This window comes from Onychomys torridus, chromosome 3 (assembly GCF_903995425.1).
Source record: "Onychomys torridus chromosome 3, mOncTor1.1, whole genome shotgun sequence".
Lineage (NCBI taxonomy): Eukaryota > Metazoa > Chordata > Mammalia > Rodentia > Cricetidae > Onychomys > Onychomys torridus.
Window position 1 is genome coordinate 149,605,942 of NC_050445.1, and position 18,887 is coordinate 149,624,828.

An 18,887-nucleotide genomic window follows, 5' to 3' on the forward strand; every position below is an offset into this window, starting at 1 on the left:
ATACCAGGCCCACAGTAAACAAAGCCTACTGGAATAGAGGCTTCCCCTCTAAGGAGGTATATGAGCCCTGATTTACCGTATATTTTATGTTCCAGGATATACTCATGTACCTGAAGACATTTTATGCAATCCCTGGCTCAGCCTTCTGTGAGTTAAATAATTCATTTTAATTTACATCAAAGAATCATTATAGAAAGCAAGTTACTGATTGCTGCTTTAAGATATAAGTATCACATGTATATGTTTGCTTTTTAGGATGGATTAACTTCATGATAAATTAACCATGTGTCTATAAACATTAACAAACGCAAAAAGTTGCATGAGCTCTGGTCTTTATACTATGCAGGGTGAGTTCAAATGTTGTCTTCACCTATATTTTGTTTTCTATGCAGCACTTGGGGAATTCCTTTTTATCAGACCCTTCCTGCCCTTAAATTCCTCTCACTCAGCCATCTGCACGTCCACCATGCCCTGTGCTTCAACTTCTACTTCTTTCCACTGTAGTTTACTCATCCCAGTATTTAAATGAGTTCATTCGAATGATCTGAGAAGAAACCTCCAAAATATAACCTCTGTATATCACAATTTGGAATATATATACATACATATATATGCAGGTATATATAGATATATATGACACATGTGTATAATAATCTATATATAAAATATATATAATAATCACACACAGACACACACACACAGGTTAAGAGAAAACAAAACTCTGAAGATCAAAAATACTGTCATTTCTGAATCGTTGATGGAAAGTAATTTGATCTGGAAGACAAATAAAAGAGAGAAGTACAAACACATTTTTAAGTCACAGTGCTCAATACAAAGTATTATGTAATCATTGACAGTACCAGGAACTTATTGATACTCAGATCTGAGGGAACTGTCACCACTGATTTTGTAGTATGTTGTATGATATGACAAACAATGTCTATAGCAGGCCTGGCGCAATGACTAGGTTGATTTAGTGTTTGACATACAATTATGTGGACCTGGGTTCAGGTCTTCAGCACTACACAAAGTCTCACAGCAGCATGGTGGTGGTGTCTGTAGTCTCTGTGATGAGGAGGTGGAAACAGGAGGGTACCAGAATCCCCTCCTGTTAGTCAGCCACAGGATACAAAGAGTGAAGGAGACACTTGATACAGTATTCTGGCTTCAAGACACCCAAGTGCACATACATACACATGGACTATACACATACTCACACACTGAGATATCAATATGTTTTTGAATGACCACAATAGCAACCCTTAGACATTGGAATTTTGAAGCTATTTGTTAAAATATTCCATAATATAAACTAGTGGCAAAATCCTGATAAATAATTCTGTGGAAAAACCCTGGAAAACCCAAACAACAAAGATCAAGGTAAAAAAACATAGCTCCCTAAACACTCTAAACTTAGGATACTTAAAATTATCAGGAGGAATAGCTTAATATTGAAGTTTTCAGATAACCTGCCATAAATGCTATTTCTTTTAGTTCAGTGTAAAATCAAGAGTGGAAAGGTAGTGCCTGAAGAATACAGTGCCAAGACGCCATCATGTGACAAAGGTTGCATGTGGACTGGAGAGTCACAGCTGAAGCACATGTGTGAATGAGGAACGTCTGCCCAGAAACAGGAAGGAGGTTTGGCCATGGTTGGGCCATGGTGAGCTTTCCTTAGCCAGGGACTCTTTGTGCACTCTAACACATGGCTGAGTGGAAAACCTCTGGCACTATGGCACTATATTTAGACAAAATTCAAAATTACACAATACCCGGGACTGAGGAGATGGCTTGGTGGGTACACTGAACAAGAGGACCTCAATTTGGATCCCCAGCACCCATGTTAAAAACAACAACAACAACAAACAACTGGGCCTGATACAGCCTGAAATCCTAGCACTGGGAGGCAGGGATTGGAGAATTTCAGGGGGGCTTGCCAACTACCTGCTCTGTCCAATTATTGAGCTTCTGGTTCAGAGAGAGACAGAGAGACAGAGAGAGACAGACAGACAGAGAGAGACATATCTTAGCTCAGAAAAAAAAACTCTGGCCTGCACTTGCTTATGTACACACACATGCAGACCTTTGTACACACACATGCATGGGAGCGTACACACAGAGTACACATACCTTTCTATAGCACAGATAAAAGATCTGAGGGTGGCATTGTCACAGTCAGGCCCACTAAATTTGGAGGAATATCTACACATCTCTAGATGTTATATTTTAGGTAGGAACAGTCATCTCCAAAACTCTGTTAATGGGTGTCAACATGACTCTGCCAACAGGGTAGAGAATCCAGGACACATATTTCCTGATGCTCCTCCCCCCCCACCAACAGTAGTAGATAATGTTCTCTCCCTGCTCTGGTACCTGAGCTGAGAGCCCCCTGTGACCCTGCTATCACATGATTGTGTCACCTTTCTCACAGAGAACACATAATCCTTAGACAGTTGGTTTCAAATATTACTGGGCAGCAGATTTGTTTGTAAAGTGGTAAAATTAGATAATACATCTCATCTAAATTCATGCTCTCCCTCTAATAATAGAATCATGTGGTGGCTTAAGAAGGCATGCTATAGCATTATCTGGTAGCAGTTTGTGCATTAGAACACTCTGTACACCTCCAAATAGCCAACATAGCTCCTTGCATCTCGTCTTTGGTGACTTCCTTCTTCAAAGTCTTCTTTTCTGTCTGATACATTCAACTGTCCTTCTGTTCCCATGAGGCTACTTGGACAGTAGCTTACATTTTGAATTATAGTAACTGTGGGTACTGCTGGGCTGTCAATCTCAAAGGCATTTAAAATTACACACACACACACACACACACACACACACAAATGCAATGAGCAAAGTGATTCCGCTTAACCAGCTCTGACTACCCACTTTAAGAAAATCACAGGGTGTGCCTAGGATCCAATGCTAACAATTTGTTACGCAAGACAGTGTTATAGCTTTCTAAGTGGTAAGTAACTGTTTAAAAATTCCCAAGCATTCTGAAATGTTTCACTTAAACATTTCTGCAATAAAATCTTATTGAACTGTTGCTTCCATTAATTTTCTACAGACTAGAGAGCAAGAAACTCAATTTGATTTTTTTCTTTCAACTTTGCCTACTACAAGCAAATAAACTGTGGCTCTTTTAAAAATAAACCCCTGGCCTTGAAATTTGGCCCCTTAATAGTAGCCTACATGTTGACTACCCTTGGCGTCAAATTTTCTTAAATTGTATTCCTGTCAGTGTTTCATTTTTTTAAAGCTATGGGCCCTATAATCGCAAGCACTGGTCTGTCAGGAGTGCATTTTAACAGCACGACACAAGTATTTTTCTCTACAGGAGACAAACAATGATATGTATTACATGCAATAAAGATTGCTTTGGTACACAGGGTTCTTTTAGCATTTATCTGTCTCAAATCTCACTGTGTCCTGAAAGGGGGCTTGCAGGGGAGGGAGAGGAACTCTGCCTCATACTAACATTGCCAGTGGCTGTGCTACAGCAGCAGACTCACCACAGTGCTCACGAAAGGAAGGCTTGGCTTACTATTAAATGACCACAACGAGACCTACTGGCTCATCATTAGCAAGCCTCTCATTTTCAAACAACTATCATAGCTTTCCCCTATAATTCCTTTACCAAACACTCATGCTTACCTGCTCCCATCACAAAATGTCCTCACGGCTGGGGATTTAGCTCAGTGGTAGAGCACTTGCCTAGCAAGCACAAGTCCCTGGGTTTGATCCTCAACTCAGAAAAAAAAATGTCCTCATCAAGAAACTTTCAATCAAGCATTAAAAGCTACTAATACAGAGTGATCTCAAAACTGGTGGTACAAAATTCACAGGGGTCTCTAAAAATATTAGCATTTCAATTTCTATTTTTCATTTATTTCAATATCACTATCATAATTTTAAAATTTTTACAATGGAAAATTTACAATGTACCAATTTTTAAGATTTATTTTACTTGTTTTATTTACGTGTACACATCTGTGTACAGACAGGTGCCCCTGGGTGCAGTGGCCATGGAGGCTAGAAGAAGGTTACAGTACTTCTGGACTTGGAGTTACAGGAAGTGGTGAGCCATAAAATATGGATGCTGGGAACTAAAATCTGGGTCTTCTGCAAGAACAGCAAGCTTTCTTAACCACTGAGCTATCTCTCCAGTCCACCCCCTAAGATTAATAAATATAAATAAGTTGAAGGTTCACACTTAACTGCTTTAAAGAACACCATCAAAATGTTTAGAGAACACTGTGAAAAATAAAAGACTTAATACAAAGATACTGGCATCCTTACATCTTTGTCATTCAAGAAAATGACAGAAAAATCAACACTGTTACGGAAATCTAAACAACCTAAAATTTATAATTCTGCCCCAGGGAACATTAACTAGAATGCTTTACAAGGTCATGGACTTTCACATGCTAAAATGGGGCAATGGAGGGCAAATAAGATATCCAACAAAGCTGTCACTTCAGTTACAGAGGAAATCCAATTTTCACTAATTCCACTAAAGAGTCAAATTGGCCCTAATAATAATCTCTACTGTTAGGAAATCTTGTTTTGTTTTTTTTTAAATGTGGCCTCAAGTGCACATGATATTTAGCTATTTCTTCATCCATCTTCTTTGTAAATGAAAAGCTGGCAAAAGATCTTATTACAGTAGCAGCTTTTCATATTCGTGATTATTAATCACTCTTAAACCTCATCTTAATCTGTTTCTTTAATGTTCTTTTTATGTTTAATTTTCCCACTACCTTATCTTCATAACTCAGGGAAATTCTTCCTTCACAGCAACAGAACCCACCAGCGAACTGTCAGTTGCTATGCTGAGCTTCTTCCCAGGGTGATTCCCCAACAAATCCATGAAAGGGCATGGCACCCCTACTTGCCATGAAGCACATGGAGGCCCACAGGGGTTGTGTAACAGCACCGTGACTTGTCAGGAAGAACATGCAGGCTCATGGGGTGCAGTAACAGCACATTGACATGGCAGCAAGTACATGGAGGCCCACAGAGATAGAATAATAGCACCCCTACTTGCCATGAAGCACATGGAGGCCCACAGGGGTTGTGTAACAGCACCCTTTCTTGCCTAGAAGTACATGGAGGCCCACAAAGGTAGAGTAATAGCACCCCAACTTGCCAGGAAATTCATGGAGGCCCACAGGGGTGTAGTAACTCACAAAGGGGTGCACAGCTATACACTACTGGAGTGAGGCAGATTTCAAGTCTAGGCTGTTCACCAATTCTGCTTCTCAACATACCTCTGGAACCAGGGATTAAGTCTAACCTTACCTAGTGGGTGAGCTATCTGAGGAACTGATGAGAATTTGTGTGACTTTTTTTGTAAGTTGATATTTGCAGAAGATAAATATCACGTGAATCGGTCCTAACAGGGACATATGACTGTTCTGCCATTGGGGCTCATGGTGACAACAGCATCTGCGGTAGGGGAATGTGTAATGACTAGCAAAGTGGTTAAAGTTAGGATATTGAGCCTGGTGGAGTGGTTCACACACATCATCCCAGCATTTGGGACCTGCAGAGCTGAGGTAGAAGGGGAGCTGTGAGTTGGGAACAGCTGTGCTATACACCTATACAGTGAGTTGTAGGCTAGACTGGGGTCCAGAGTGAGACTCTTTCTCAAAAAAGAAACCAACAGGGATAGGTATGTAGCTTAGTAGAGGTCTTGTCTGGCAGCACAAAGCCTTGGGTTTTATTTACAGCACTTTGTTAATTGAGCATGCTGGCAGAAGCCTGTGGACCCAGCACTAGAGACATGTGAGCAAGAGGATGAGAATTTAAGCTACAAAACAACTTTAAGAGCAGCTTAGGAAACAAGAAACATTGGCTCAATAAACAAACAGCAAGCAAATAAAAGAAAAAAACAAATATATATTTAATATATATATAATATATATATATAATAAAACCCTACACTACACCTGAGTGGTGAAAATCAAAGATTCTGATTAGTACTGGTAGATAAATATCTAAAATGAACTTTTAGAGTTATTTTAAATTTTCTCAAGAGTTAACTGTGGCAGGTCTCTGCAAATGTCCACTGTTGATCAAAAGCATGGAACATTTAACATGTTCAGTCAAATAAACAATCAACCTTCTTCAAAGATGGACTTTGTTTAATAATGACCTCTGACAAGTTTATTTAAGCAATCAACATACTGTAGGGTCACGATGAAGCAACTTTTCCTTGAAATCAAAGTAAACTGCATCTACTTTAAATGGAGGTAATGGCAAATGATTAGGAATGTCAACTCAACCTTCACAAGATGGCAGCCATAAGAGGTAAGCCAGCTACTGAGAGAACTGGAAAGCACAGGAAAAGGTCTCTGAGATTCAAGATGATAGTCATGATTCATTCTTACATAGCTCTTTGGCCAACACTACTTTGTGAATAGTATATATTACAATTTTTGTGTGTGGAAGTGAGCTGCTGTTTCAAGATCCATCAAATGTGTCTCCCTATGAGATTCAAAGTACATTGGCCTGGATTTTCGATAAATATGGTGATAGAACCTCAGACAGTCTTCTAGATTTATGCATAGGTATAAACTTTGACTTGCATTCAGAAATTTAATTCACTTCTTTCACTTTTAGGAAGTAATCAGTTTATAAATATCTGGAGAGATGGGTCAGTGGTCAGTACACTGACTGCTCTTCCAGAGGACCTGGATTCTAGTCCCAGCACATACATGGTAGCTCACAACTGTCTATAACTACAGTTTCAGGGAGATCCAATGCCCTCTTTATGTCCTCAATGGGCAGCAGGTACATATGTGCAAAACAGCCATACCCAATAATAATAATGTTCTTAAAAATTTTAAAGGAAGAACAGATATCAATTTTGGGGTTTTAAAAAATAATGGTTATCTCTTCCTGATTTAAATTTAGCACAGGTGAACTAGGTTTAGGCTTTTGGTAAGAAACGAATTTCAACGTGAACAGCACCTGCCTAATGTTCCTCTCACTCATAGTATTAAGAATGTGATTTACTGAGTTATTTCCAGTAACAATGCATCTTTCCTAAAAGCCAGCTTAATGCTCTATATGCTGATCAGAGCAAATAGTTCATGCTAAATGGTTTTTTCCCTAGAAAACAATTTAATTTCATAATTCTAGACTTAACTTTTAAATTTTATTTTAATTCCTCTCCCGTGTATGTGTGTGTGTGTGTGTGTGTGTGTGTGTGTGTGTTTAGCTAAGTCTTGTACATACAATGTAAGTGCCTCACTACTAAGCAACATCTCAGGCCTATGCTTATCTTTGAAAACCACTTCAAAATTAGTACAACTGACTTCAAAAGTTGAAAACTAACCACATTGAAAAAGTTCCATCTCTGCAATTAGCTGTGATCTGGCCAGAGTTCATCATCTGGCCAGTAGATGTCTTTCTAAGAGTTCTTGTTTTCATACCACCTCACTGCAGCAGACATCTCATTGTATTTGGGACTGAAATACTATGGAGTTCAAATCATCTTTCAACCATATCAGTATATATGTACAGGTGTTGACTTAAAGTCAAACACAACTATACAATATCCTGTGGATTACTTGCAGATAGTCATATTACCACATCCTCATGGTTTTTTGGATCATATGTCATAGCTACTTCTTTACTATGAAGATTCACTGATACGTCCAAATAAAGACACCCAAAGAAATATTACAGTAAATGAGTGACAGAATTTCCCATGTAATTCAGTATACAGACTCTAACACAAAATGGTATAGATGAGTGCTGCTCAGAGCACACAGCTTTCATAGAAGGCACTCAGAATTTTAAGGGGAACTCCCACTGTACTCATGACAGAGCAGTAGAGGACCTCACACTGACAGCCTTTTACCTCTATGGCTTTTGATCTTACTACACCCACAGCAGCATCTTTGATGGTCCTCAAACCTACCAGGTCTTCATCCGGATTGTTTATTGTGCTCAGAATGTGTTTCGCATGCATGCCCCTCATTAGCTCTGTCATCTCCTTCAGGTCTATAACTGAGGATACTGTCTCAATGAGTACATTTCTGTATAACCTAAGGCAGAGGTCAGTTTTCCATTTCTTCATCTCTTCTGTCGTCTTTCTCTTCCTCTCCATTTCCCTCTTCTACATCTCTCTCCACACATACATGTGTGTGCATTCATGCTTGTGCACTCTTGCACACACACACACACACACACACACATTCCACATGCTCCATATACTGCCTCATTTCCCCCATGGTTATTAATGCCTATATAACCTATTCTTGTTTTGATGATTACTTACCCTGTCTAATTAGGATAAAATTTCCACAAGGGCAGGAGCTATTTTCATGTTTTATTCAGCATTATATCTCAGGGCTTTGTTATCCTAGAATAATGACATTTGTTGGATGAGAAAATGACAACAAGAATGCTAAATGTTTTGCAAGATGTCAATAGTAACCTCCATTAACAGCCTGCCAATATCTGCAAAAATATGAACAGGTTCAAACACAGTTTCACATTTATCTTACTCTATATATGTGTGTATATATATATATATATGAGGCTCAGACTTTCTACAGATTTCTAACTTATAATACTATCTTTACAAAGTCTATATTTGTTCTTAAAACCTTCCTTCTAAAATTTGTCTTTTCTAATTTATTTTTTTATGCTGGGGACTAAACTCTCAGCCCTGTGTATACTAGGCAAAAAATACTCTCCTACTCAATTATAGCTTGACCTTCCTCTCATGTTTTTCTAATTTCTCCCAGTCATACACACCTCATTTTCCATGTTGGTCATAACTGGAGTAAAAGTTTTTATATATTCTTAGTTATTTAGCAAGAATGGTGTCATTATTTATCAGTTGTAGAAAAAAGTTCTTCACAAATTTCTCAGACCGAATAGCTGATTATTCACAGAGTAAAATATCAATAACTATATTTTAGTATTGATGTGTCATGGAAAATCAAGTAGGAATATTTTACATCTATTATTTATGGCAATGAAATATTGATACTCGAATTTATTTTTTTCTATTTCTCATAGTGTAAATAAATGCTTAATGGGATGTTCATGTGCAATCCTTCTAAGTTTTAAAATTAGGCTCAAAGTATAGGCTCAAAGGATAGCAACCTGCCCATTGCTATCCATACCCATACTCAGTGTTAGAAGGTAAGGCCATTCTTACCATTTTCTTTTTCTATTCCTACTCATCTAAGCAAAGGAACAGGAAACAGTCCACTCCTCCTACTCAGCCTTTACATGTCATGATTAGGGAGAATACAGTTTTATTGAGAAATTGATAGGTGCAAAATAAGCATTGCACTCCTGATCATAAAGAATTATAAAATGGTATAATCTTGATTTTTTTTATGGTATGTGAGCCTTGTATCAAAGGATATTACTTAAGACATTCTAAATATTTTATTTTATTTTAAGACAGGGTCTCTTGTAGCCTCGTCTGTCTTCCATTTGTTGATCCTCCTGCCCCAAGCTACCAAGTGCTAGAATTAAAGGCATGTGCTACCTTGCCATAGATAATACTATAAAAATAAAACAAATCAAAAAATAATTTGAAAAGCAGATGACTATGTACCCATACTTGAACTGTTATTACAAATGGCATTGTTCTGGAAGTTCTAGCAACTTCCTTTCCCAGCACATGTGGGATTGGCTTCTCTCTGTGTGTTGCCTTGTGAGATCCTGCAGCATTAATGAGATAAGAATTCAGCTTTTCTCCGGGTGTTTAGAGTAATATTAAATGTTGGCATTGTCACACTTTATGAAGTTCTATGCCCCTTGCTTGTCCTCCACATATTTGATATTTATTTTTGCTAAAACTGATCTTCTGTTTTATTAATAGGATGAACTTGATGTGGACACCACTGTATTGCACTTAAATATGGCTTTAGCGTGCTCCTCAGCAAATAATCCTTCAATTCCTAAGATTCTTTTATTTTCCCAGTAGCCCAGTTGGAGAGTTTTTAATATTAAATTGAATCATAACAACACATGCTGATTAGAGTCTAACTTAATACACAAAGCTTAATTTTATAACTTCAATCAGGGATCTGACTAGTCTAGGATGGTTATTTATCTCAAGTGTGATTTTATTTGAAACTTGTAAAGCCTACAGATAGTTATATTTTATATATCATGAAATGCTAACACCATAGAGGAATCCAGAACAATTTAGAACTATGAAAATAAGGCTTAGAATTTGTTATGATGAGCTTAGGATAGAAAGCAAAACTGGCCTAGGTATATGGACATAGTGATGTGAGAAGTCTGTGTGTTTGATTGCTGGAATCCTAATTCCTTTAATGCAAAATTATGCATGGGCATCAACAACAAGAAGGAAAAACAATGAAGTAAAATAAATTGTTTAAACTAACAAAAAATCCACATGCATGTCACATGTTTCGCAGTGTAAACTTTCCTCAAAATGAATTTTACTTAAATAACTCAGCAGAGGAAATACATGGTTAGCTTTCAGATAAATTATTTCCATCATTCAACTCTAACTAGAGAAGACAGGCTCAAACTCCAGAGGAGCTGGTGAAAACAGAATCAGAAGATAAACATCAAGTGGGAATAAACCCAGTGTTATGAGATTTGTCTTTCACTTTAGACTAGCAAAGATGTAACATGTACCAGCAGATCAGTCCTGTGGTTTCCAACACAAGGAAATTAGCTTCACATGTCAGCTCATCACGTATTTCAAGGCTCGACATACCATGAAACTGGAGAGTCGAGAAGAGAGGTGAGTGACTTCTAACAGAAACACAGATAACACGTGAACCAAAAAACAAAACAAAACCAAATCTGAGCAAGAGAATAAGATATTGCTATTTTTATTTCTGCCTCCCTTCTTTTCAAGATCTCACCAGATGCTTATACACATTAGCTAACATTAGTTGATAAAAGTGAGGCATGTCAGCTAACTGGACGGTGTAGGGGGCTGAGATGAAACTGCTGTCTGTGATGGAACTGAGGAAACGTTTTCAAACAAAATACCAAAAGAGGACTTGGAAGGGTTTCAGAGCAATGAGGGAAAATACTGTGATCATTTCTGTGGCTAAAATTCTTATTTTTAGGGTCTGTCATTTTTATGTGAGGCAGAAAACTGAACCACATAATACATTTTTATATTGTAAATATTCATCAAAACCGTTTACAAAATTACTACTTTCAGCATGTTTTCAAAATGAGATTCCTTAATAAATTATGTTTATGCAGTCCAAACACAGCATTAAGATGTATTATTAGTCACTTAATGGAGGCTAATGGTGAGTTTATAAATGAAGTGCTGGCTTACTTTGATATTTTCTAAGAGCAACCAAAAATAGATATTATTTCCCAGAATTCTACACATTTATAAAGTGCAAAATAAGCATGCTTAGCAATTCTCAAATGCAGTTCTTCTAGATGCCTTTAATCCTAAATATACTCGTAGAAACAGATTTTTTTTTTAAATTTTTTGCTAAGTCAGGTATGCCTAACTTATCCAAATTCCATGTACAAACAACCCTCACTGAAGACTTCCATGCATTATAAAATGATTAAAGAGGCAAAAAACAAATAGTGTCAAGTATTCTTAACATTCCCAGTGAATTGGTATTTTCCATTAAAATAGCTAAAGTATATAAAACAAATCAAAACAAAAATCCACAACAAATAGTTAATTATATGAAGTATGTAAATATTCATTCATTACAAATGCGTAATTGTGAAACTAAAAACAGAAAGAAGTTATAGCTAAATTTACAAAGGAAAGAAATTCTACATATAGATTAAATATTTTTTAACAGGCATAGTTTTTGTGTATATGTCCCTCAGGAAGTCTGCTATGAGCTGCCAACTATTTTCCCAGAGAAGGAACATTTCTCTAAAGTGTTGTATCAAATGAAATTATTGTCTATTCATTATATTGTTCTATGCATACTATATAGTCTAAACTAGAATTTAGTAATACTTTCATACGATAAAAGAAAAATGGAAAAGTTACAACTCTTTATAAAGCTGTAAATAATGTAAAATAATTTGCAAGGGTTAGAACAGTATTTTTCAATAGACCATAGCATCAAGTATGTTCATGCATCAGAATATTTTATTATACTGAGATCAACTAAGACATTCATATATTATAAAAATTAGGACTGTAGTAAAATGCTTGAAATGAAGCTTGTAGAGAAAAGTTTATGTGTACAGTATCTCAATCTAGATAGAAACTTCTTTCATTTTTAAACTCAGATGATAAAAAGTTATTTTAAGAAATAATAATGTACTGCTTTCCAGGGCAAATATTTCCATCTGCTTCATATTCAGAAGGCAAAAGTGAGGGAAAAAAAGAATGAATACTTTATTCCACATTAAGACAGATGCTGTGCTTCATCTTGCCCAGATGAAACAGTATTAATAACACATTCCTATTTACATTTAAGGCTATAATTGCACATCAATATAAATTTAATCTTACATAAAAATTTAGAAGTACTGGGTTTGATCAGGGTGAAATAAAGTTATAGCTAGATTGATGCTCTGTGCAGCATTTTATTTTAATTTTCTCTTTAAGAGTTATATTATTGTATTAAAGCATATAAAATTTGCAGTCAGCAGAGCAAGCTTCAATCATTTTAGTTAATTGGCAACTTTGGTGGAACGTGAAACATCACCCTTTCTCAGTAGTTTCATTTTAAACAAATCATGCTCACATATAAAAATAGCAAATTGCATTAAATTTTATATAAGACATTTTACAGCTTCTCATGTAGAAACAGCTATAAGCAGCTTTCTTTCATGGCATACACTAGAGCAAACAGCTTTGAGGCAACTCTCTGGCAAGACACCATTCAAAGAGGCTATGTCGACCTAATGCTTAGAATATACCATACAAATTTGCAGGCTTACAGAAACACTAAAAGCAAAAACTGTCCCAAAGATAGAGTGGTGAGATCTGATATTCTTCTTCTTTTTTGCCTCTAGGTCAAAAAATAAAGAATTGGCATGTTTCTGCCATTTCTGACTATAATGTTTACACAAAGTCTTAATTCTAAAACTCTGGTAATACACCGGCTCCTCACATTTTCCAAAATGAAGTAGACGTGACAGCAGCGGCTAGAGTCTCTTAGATGTGATGCTAAAGGTTGCTAATTTTATTCAACAATTGACTATTCTTAGATATTATTATTATTATTAAACTCAAGCTTAGAGTCTAAATATGCTTCTTTGTCTATCTTGTCATGAAGTTACCTTTAAAATCTTTGAAAGAATGCATTAATGTGCTGGCCACATATTTAAGAAATGCATTCCTGGGTTTTGACACAGAACTGCCTGACAACAGTTAAACTACATATCCTTGTTCTGAAAGTAGGAAGAGTTTTCAAAAGTCAATGATTTTCTTTCTTTCTATATGAAGAAAGTTCCAGGGAGGGAAAATAGTTCTGAAAATGGGCACATTTTTCTCCTTGGATATGTACATCCTACGTTCACAGCAAAATAACAGATCAAGTAACAAACCAAATGACAGGTCAGTTTTGGAAAGCAAGCAGCCCCACTCTGGGGTCTGAAGCAGCACAGTGCAGGTGTTTTGTTTTTCCTTAAATGCAACTGACTGTGTCACAAAGGTAAAAAAAAATATCTTGAAGAAAGATACACATATCACAATAATGACGGTTATACCTTCAGACAGTTTCCTGCTTTCTAAATTCCTATATTTTTGTATCATTTAATACCTTAAATAACTACTCAGAGAACTTGCATATTTTCATTAGGTAACACTATCCCAGTCATTCAGAATAAGAGTCAAGCCTTCTAAAACTCATACCTTAGAAGGAACTGTTTTTGTTGTTTTTCTTCTTTAGGGGAGAAGTTAATTGGGCTGTTAAATACAGTTGGCAAAAGTATTTCCCTCTTCTCCAGTTACAAACAATTATCTAGTGTAGGAAAATACCAATAACCAATAATTTATAAGCATTGATAATATTTCCTTTTACATTTTCTGTTTTCTTTCTTAGGTAACTAGTGACTCCGAGGGACAATACAAAAGTGTAACTTATCTGTGGCTCTTCTTTTGTTACTCTAACAAAATCACCTATTACCCAATGTTAAAAAAATGTAACCATTTTGAAAAAAAATTTAAGTGGTTAAATATTGGCTGTGAAAAATGCAAAAAGAATAAATATTGAACAAAGAGGAAAATAAAAAAGTGATTTTTGAGGCTTAGCAAAATGAACCCAGAAGAGTATTTGTTCACGAATCACATTACAAATATTAGTACAATAAAATAAACTATCTTAGTAGCCACAGAATCTCAATTCGGAAACTTTGATTATGCCTGGGCTGCTTTGTGCCTATTTCTGTAAGCAAGTTTAAAAGCAATGGCTGGAGTCCAAAACCTCGTTACTCAATGATATTCTTCCTTTATTCTCAATGTCAGCCATTGTTTCAAATCCGGTCTTCCACATATTAGGCACCTGTTAAACATTTGTGAATGGCTACATCCAATCAAAGACTTTAATCTATGAATAAATTTGATTTTAAATACAGGATCCAAGTATTTAAATTTCTTAGAGGCATGGCTATACAATGTCATCGAGACCTATGCTTTATTACATAAAGCATACCACATCTGTGGCATATTCTACACCCTATAACACAGCATTTTATGCACATACCAGTTCTCCATGTCACATTGACACTTTCTGTGTTGATGAAATTGCTCAAGTCACATTACACAGCAAGCCTTCAGCTTAAATAAGGAATAAGCTTGCTGTTAACAACCTAATCTGAGATGTTAACAATCCTTGGTCTGTTAATGTAACAACTGGTCATTAATGTGGTAATGACCAATTTAAGAGGAAATTGTTCTCTGAGAAATGAATATATTGGTGACGAGGACCATATTTGAAAGAGTAAGATGTACATATACTAAGTTACCTGACATTAAAATGAAAGTCTAGGAGAAATGGAAACCTTTATCATAGAGGGTAATATGCATTTTGTTTTTGAAAAAAGATGAATACTTCAGATACAGAAGCTATTTTGATAAATTCCCTTGGATGAGATATTTAATTGGGATGATCAAATGCTAGGTTAACACCATATTCTATTTGCTATTACTAAGGAAGACTAAAATAAAACAAATCTAAGGTTACTTTCTCTGCTGTCAACACATTGAAAGTGCATAACTATTTTACCCATGATACAGGCAAACTCAACATTTCTAATTCAGAAATATCCCAAACATCCAAATGACAATCTTTACACCCTTCTTAATATTTATCTTTTTTACTTATTAAAATGCCTACTCCAGCTCAAACTGTATAAACTCCCTGTTTGCCACTGCAACCTAAGCCCACTTGATACACTGAAATTGTGCCTAAATGTAAGTCAAAAGGAGTCAAAAAGCTGTGGGCACCAGTTAGTGCAGACAAAGCGAACCTAGAAAGCAACACGTCAGATCCTGAAAAGCAAACACAACTGCTTTATCAGGAAATGAGGCACTCATTCACAATGAGCACAGGAGACATTTTTATTTCAAAGAAGAAAAGTTCAAAGACTGCAGAGTTCTGAAAGAATTCATGCTGTAAGTTAACTCTGATTAGTTTTGCCACCATAATGAGGGAAATCCTGGCTCCTGAGAGTCACTTCCTATTGTTGGCACCTTGTGTGCCTCTGAGCTCTGGGAACACGGGGCAGTGGTAACAAGTGCTTGTAATTAGCCAGAAGCCCTACTATCAGGGGGAGAGTAGAATGTGTGAAACCACACTGGATTTGCCCCTATGCAACTACCATTAATCAAAAGATAAATATGTATTAGGATAAAAAATCTGACTTTAAATAACTGAATTATAGTCTAAGAAAAGAGGGATCAAATTTCTTAAGAACCACCTCCCGGAATGGCCAAGATGGTTGGTTATGGAGTTACTACCAGTTGATAAATTTTGTGTCATAAGGAAAACGATTCAAATAAATAGCTTAATGTCAGGCTAGAAAAAAATGATTAATTGAATCAAATATGAAAACTCAAATGATGCCATATATCATTTCTCTAATTTGATAGATCCCACTTTATTAAGATAAGTAATTTGAAGCTAAGTCAAGTCACAAAGTCCCCTGAAAAAAAAATACTTTCCCTTCAGTAGCATTTCTGTGTTGACTGAAAGCAGGAAACACGTTGAACTAACTTCAGGCCATCATAACCATGGATACCCACACTGGCTTGAGACTGTTTGGATGTTTGTACTTTGGAGGATGGTAATTGGTTCCCATCAATGCTGGGGTCTTTACTTTTTCATTCTTTATACAACCACAAGAGAGTCTGAGGTTGCTCGGTATTGAAGTGATAACTTTAAATATCACAGGTTGGCAAGACACAGTTAAATGTGTGCCGAGGTTCTAAAACACTGCAGTAACTATACTAATGAATACAAGTCAAGAATTTAAAACTGATTTCTTTAGCATATGTGAAACAGGAAACTTAGCTGGATAACCAGATTATTTTGTTCAACTAAAGTTGAACTTATTAAAAGTACAGAGCTAAAATATTCAGCTAAGCAACCTATGTGTTTCTCTTTGTCATACTCAAGCAATTTCATTTCTTATGCTTTAATGAAAGAAACAACCTGGATGCTGTTTTCATCTAGGTACATCCTTGGCATTAGCTGCCATTTTCAGTGTAAGTAATGAATGCCTGATTCCTCAATCAGCGCACATGGACAAGCCAAATTAAAACACTTTAGGTGTTAGTGTTGGCTGTCCCTTAAGCAGAAGTTTGTGTGATACAGGCCAACATTTTGAAGGCTGTCAGGATAACATCTTTCAAGAACATCAGTGGGTAGTTAAGGAAATCAAATAAACAAACCGAAAATACCCTTACAAATGTACTTTAAAAGGCATTCAGCCATCACTGGCATGCAAAAGATAATCCCTACCTCAGGTAGTCTCTGCGACAGAGGATAAGGTTAGCTTTAGTGTACAGGGTGGAGCCCACCTCTCCCAGACGACAGTCACAGCAGGCACACTTCAGGCAGTCCTCATGCCAGTATTTGTCCAGCGCCTTTAGGAGGTACCGATCCTTGATTTTGCGGTTGCAGCCAGCACAACCTTTCGGCTTGGTGTCTGGCTGAACTGAGAGCATTTGTATGCCTGAGGGAAAGAATTGAGAAAGGAGAACTGAGACTCCAAGACAGAAAGGAAGACAAACAGGTGAAACAGTTAACACCCTCTTGGCACTCCTTCTTCTTCCTTTCTCCCTCCCTCCCTTCCTCCCTCCCTCCCTCCCTCCCTTCCTTCTTTCCTTCCTTCCTTCCTTTCTGAGAGTAGTATTACAACCAAACTACATTTTGGAAAAAAGCCTCAAACTTCATAAAAATCCATATGAAAACCTTGATGAACTCATTCACATGAAGTAGCAACAGTGATGAACTGATGTTGCATGTTGGACCTTGACATTGGATATGGAGGCTAGATATCCTTCAATTATTTCCACAGTGTTCCATTCTCCACACAGAATGGTACCCTCTGGAAGAGCATGTGAGTAAATGGATGACAACCTAGAGAAGCAAGCAACTGAAACTAGCTCATATTGGCTGACCTGACAGGGATCAAAACTGAGCTTTGCTTAACTCCAGAAACAATTCACTTAACATGTGTGTGATGGAAGAAGCATGCATCTGTATGGGGCATTCAGAATCTTAGCTTAGTGGTACAGATGTTTATAGATAAGTATACAGTGGATCTGTCCCCAAAACCCATCCATCCTATAGTGCTTACTTACATCCAAATACTTGCTTCTGTATCCTTGATATTTCAAAGCATTCATTGTGTTAAAAATAACAAAATGTATTTATTTTCATACACATTAGTCACTGCTTATATTGGAGACTCATCACTTATTATATAATATATGCTCCAATCTAAAACAAGTATAGGATTATGCAACTGATAGCTATAAGTATCCACTTATTTTATAAGGGAAAGAAGAAACAATAGAAGACAAAGTTCAAGAATATATAAAATTACACAGCCATCCATAAATAGATACATTGTAGAAGGTATACATATATCATATTAAATATCCCCATAGTCTATATGTCAATGATGAACATTCTTCATAAGCAAGGAATCTTGCTTCTATGAGCTTTACAACTGGACTGAAATATTTTCAATTAATTGAATATTCATTTTTGAGTTTTTTTTTATTTTTTTCCCTAGGTGTCAAGCACTCAACCTTTAAAAAGAAAGAAAAGCTGGCCAGCTGTGCAATGCTTCATCATTATCACATGATGGATTCAAATCACTATAAAATACTGCAGACATCATCGATTCCCTCGTATTACAAATTATAATACAGAGAGGCAAGGAAGTGAAGGGCCCCCTTGAAAATTGGACAGTGGCACTATATATGTGGTACCAGGTGGTCTACCTGCACCCACAGACCACCCCTTAACATTTAATTTCCTCTCCTAGTCATAAAGTTTTAAACTTAGACAAAGATTAAAATAAAAACAAACCACCTAATATGAATGCATTTAAGAGAGTTTCAGAGGGGAAAAATGAAGCATTTCTGATTCATTTCTCTTCATGATAGGTAAGCTCTCCCCTTCCTTCTGATATGTTATGATGAACAGTTCAACCCTCATTACCTCCCCTGTCCACAAAAGAAAATCACAGTGGTAAGAGGCATGAAAACGTGAACACAGCTGAATAAGTTTTTCAGCTATCAATGGCATATGAACTACACATAATATTAGAATGTTCTTTAGCTTTCATTAGGAAACAACTTGTCTGGCAGAGCAGCCGAGGAAGGAATGCAGGGGAAAGTAGAGGGGCTGTTTTGTGTTTCTGACATGCAGGTCTGTGGTGTTCTGAGCTGTGGGCCAACAACA

General features: G+C 36.6%; 1 protein-coding gene across 8 annotated transcripts in view; it reads right to left on the reverse strand.

The window, feature by feature from the left end:
* Positions 1-18,887, reverse strand: part of Lmo3 (LIM domain only 3) — a 62,672-nt gene that overhangs the window by 36,086 nt on the left and 7,699 nt on the right. For all 8 annotated transcript variants that reach the window (XM_036181458.1, XM_036181457.1, XM_036181454.1 and 5 more), the window contains one exon: positions 16,932-17,145. In XM_036181458.1, the coding sequence (XP_036037351.1) occupies positions 16,932-17,137 (206 nt within the window). In that variant the 5' untranslated portion in view covers positions 17,138-17,145. The remainder of the gene's footprint in view (positions 1-16,931; positions 17,146-18,887) is intronic.